This window comes from Octopus bimaculoides, chromosome 5 (assembly GCF_001194135.2).
Source record: "Octopus bimaculoides isolate UCB-OBI-ISO-001 chromosome 5, ASM119413v2, whole genome shotgun sequence".
NCBI lineage: Eukaryota > Metazoa > Mollusca > Cephalopoda > Octopoda > Octopodidae > Octopus > Octopus bimaculoides.
Window position 1 is genome coordinate 13,760,537 of NC_068985.1, and position 2,503 is coordinate 13,763,039.

The window sequence follows — 2,503 nt, forward strand, 5'->3', positions numbered from 1 at the left end:
ATGTGAAGACTGGATACTGCAGACTGTGTGGAAGATATTTTCATGGTTCAAGAGAGGGGAGTGCAAAGAGTAAGATAAGGCAAGTCAGACATCTTAGGCGGTGAGCTGGCAGAAACGTTAGCACGCCGGGCGAAATGCTTAGTGGTATTTCGTCTGCCGTTACGTTCTGAGTTCAAATTCCGCCGAGGTCGACTTAGCCTTTCATCCTTTCGGGGTCGATGAATTAAGTACCAGTTATGCACTGGGGTTGATGTAATCAACTCAATCCCTTTGTTTGTCCCCTCTATGTTTAGCCCCTTGTGGGCAATAAAGAAATAAGACATCTTAGTCATCCTCTGCTTCTGTCTCCATCTCCAATTGACCAAATCTTTGCCAGTGGATTGAAGATGGTCACAGACAAGAGAGTGCAGTTTACAGTGCACAACTCTTCTGCACTTAAAAGAGAGTCATTGCACAAGTCATCAGTTATCCATGAGATGATCAGATGGTCCTGATTGCTACAACAGACAAACAGTGATTACTTGGCACCATGGAGCCAATATTGTTGAAGGTGACAATCACTGCAACTTCCAGTCAGCAGTTGATAAAAGACTGTCCAGCAAAGTATATTGCATGAAAAATATAAGGAGCTCACATGTACAGAGGTATAATAATAATAATAATATGAAGTAGACTGACATATCAAATTTTGAAACTGTTGAAGGTACACAAGATACCGAAATATCTTTCAACAAATTTAATTATGGAACTCTTCTTCTTTTATTTTAATAATAATAATAATAGTATGATAATATTGCAAGTATTAAAATATATTTATTAAAAGTTATACAACCTGTTATTTCAAACAATTTACCAAGAAATTTGTGTTCTTCATTTTTTAACAGAAATTTATTTACTTTCATAAAATTCTATTTTGGAAAATATTTCTATTCTCATTTAGATTGAAATGAAGTCAAATAGTAATAAATAGACAAAGAGGTAGAGAAATGTATAAATAATTCAACAATATTTTGAAAACAAGTGACAGAAAAGAAAATTTCACATAAAGCATTCTGTATCTTTAGCAAGTATTTCTTTTTGGGACACAAACATGATGGTTCTTGATAGAACCATTTTTACTCAGTAATTCTAGATAGGGAAAGAGAGGAGTGGGGACAGAAGATAGATGGGAGCTAGCCTATGTATATGTAAATGTAGTAATGCACTGCATTTACAGAATCAGTATGTACCAGGTGTACATTAAGTAAGTATATAATGGATGTTATATGGTTTCATAGTGTGTTTGGCATTTTATATAATTTTTGAATATATGTGATACTGGAGTGTTTGTATCAGTATTCTTCAACTGGACTGCTACAATATCTTGGAATGCAACTAATTTTAACTTAGTGGTGCTTTAAGATCTGCAATGATCCTTTACAAATTTGGGACATTAATGCTAGAAATTCTAAAGAGTTAACTCTGTGTCAACTCTGAAGGGAAGATATAAGACTTGTAAAGTACATTCATTGACAACGGACTCAATGAAACAAATTTTCTGTTGTGTGTGTGTGTGTGTGTGCATGTGTTTATATGTGTGTGTGTGATTTGCCAATATTCAGAACATAGCTTCTAACAATAAATTAACATGCAGCTTTTTTTGGGGGGCTTTTTTTTGCTTTTTTTTCATATATACATTCTGTGGCTTGCTACTAATTATAAATGAATAAATAAAAGCAGCATCATTGTACATGCATAATTAAATAGAACTTTTAAATACAACAATGTAAAACTTTTTTTTAAAAATTGTTTCTGTCTGGAAAAAATAAGTACCACAGTTTTTGTAAGGGCATGTTTTTTTGAGTTTTTTTTTTTTTAGTTTTCTTCTTATCATTATTAATAAATATTTTTTGCTTATTTTTCTTATTTTCTGTTACATTTACTTTTGACAGTGTAACACCATCTGTGACCTTAGACTGTATCCAAGAATATGTAGATCATTCTATTCTGTAAGAACTCGATAGGAGACCAAATTAACAACACCAAAGAGATTATTGCTTGTTTAAGTCACCTATTAAGACAGGGAAAGCATTTTGTTGTTGATAAATGTTAATAGAAGTGTTGGTCTGAATCAGCATTAGACTAGATATCTCTCACTGTTCAATACGGAGAATATTTCACCAGAAAGTTCTGAAAACAAAAAATAAAAAAAAGTAAAAGGAAAAATTTAATGTTTTTACTACTTGAAACATGACAGAAAAAGTGTTCATTAAAAAAATTTAAACCTGTATCCAGTACAAGAAAAATTTCATAATTAAAAGCTTAAAACCAACAAAAACAATTATTGGAGCAAAAACAACTGGTTACTTGACCTGCTAGAAATAGCAGCCAAATTTCCCTCATATCACTCCATACAGTATTTAAAAAGAAATTTTAATCGAATAATTTAGACTTATGTATACATACACCACACACACACAGTCCAAAAATTGAAAATTGATAAAAGAGGTAATTTATATATATA

The 2,503-nt window shown here is 31.9% G+C and overlaps 1 protein-coding gene across 1 annotated transcript in view; it reads right to left on the reverse strand.

Annotated features, from left to right (window-relative positions):
* Positions 1-845: 845 nt before the first annotated feature.
* Positions 846-2,503, reverse strand: part of LOC106877222 (tyrosine-protein phosphatase 3) — a 20,936-nt gene continuing 19,278 nt past the window's right edge. The window contains exon 5 of the mRNA XM_014926080.2: positions 846-2,169. Within this exon, the coding sequence (XP_014781566.1) occupies positions 2,140-2,169 (30 nt within the window). The 3' untranslated portion in view covers positions 846-2,139. The remainder of the gene's footprint in view (positions 2,170-2,503) is intronic.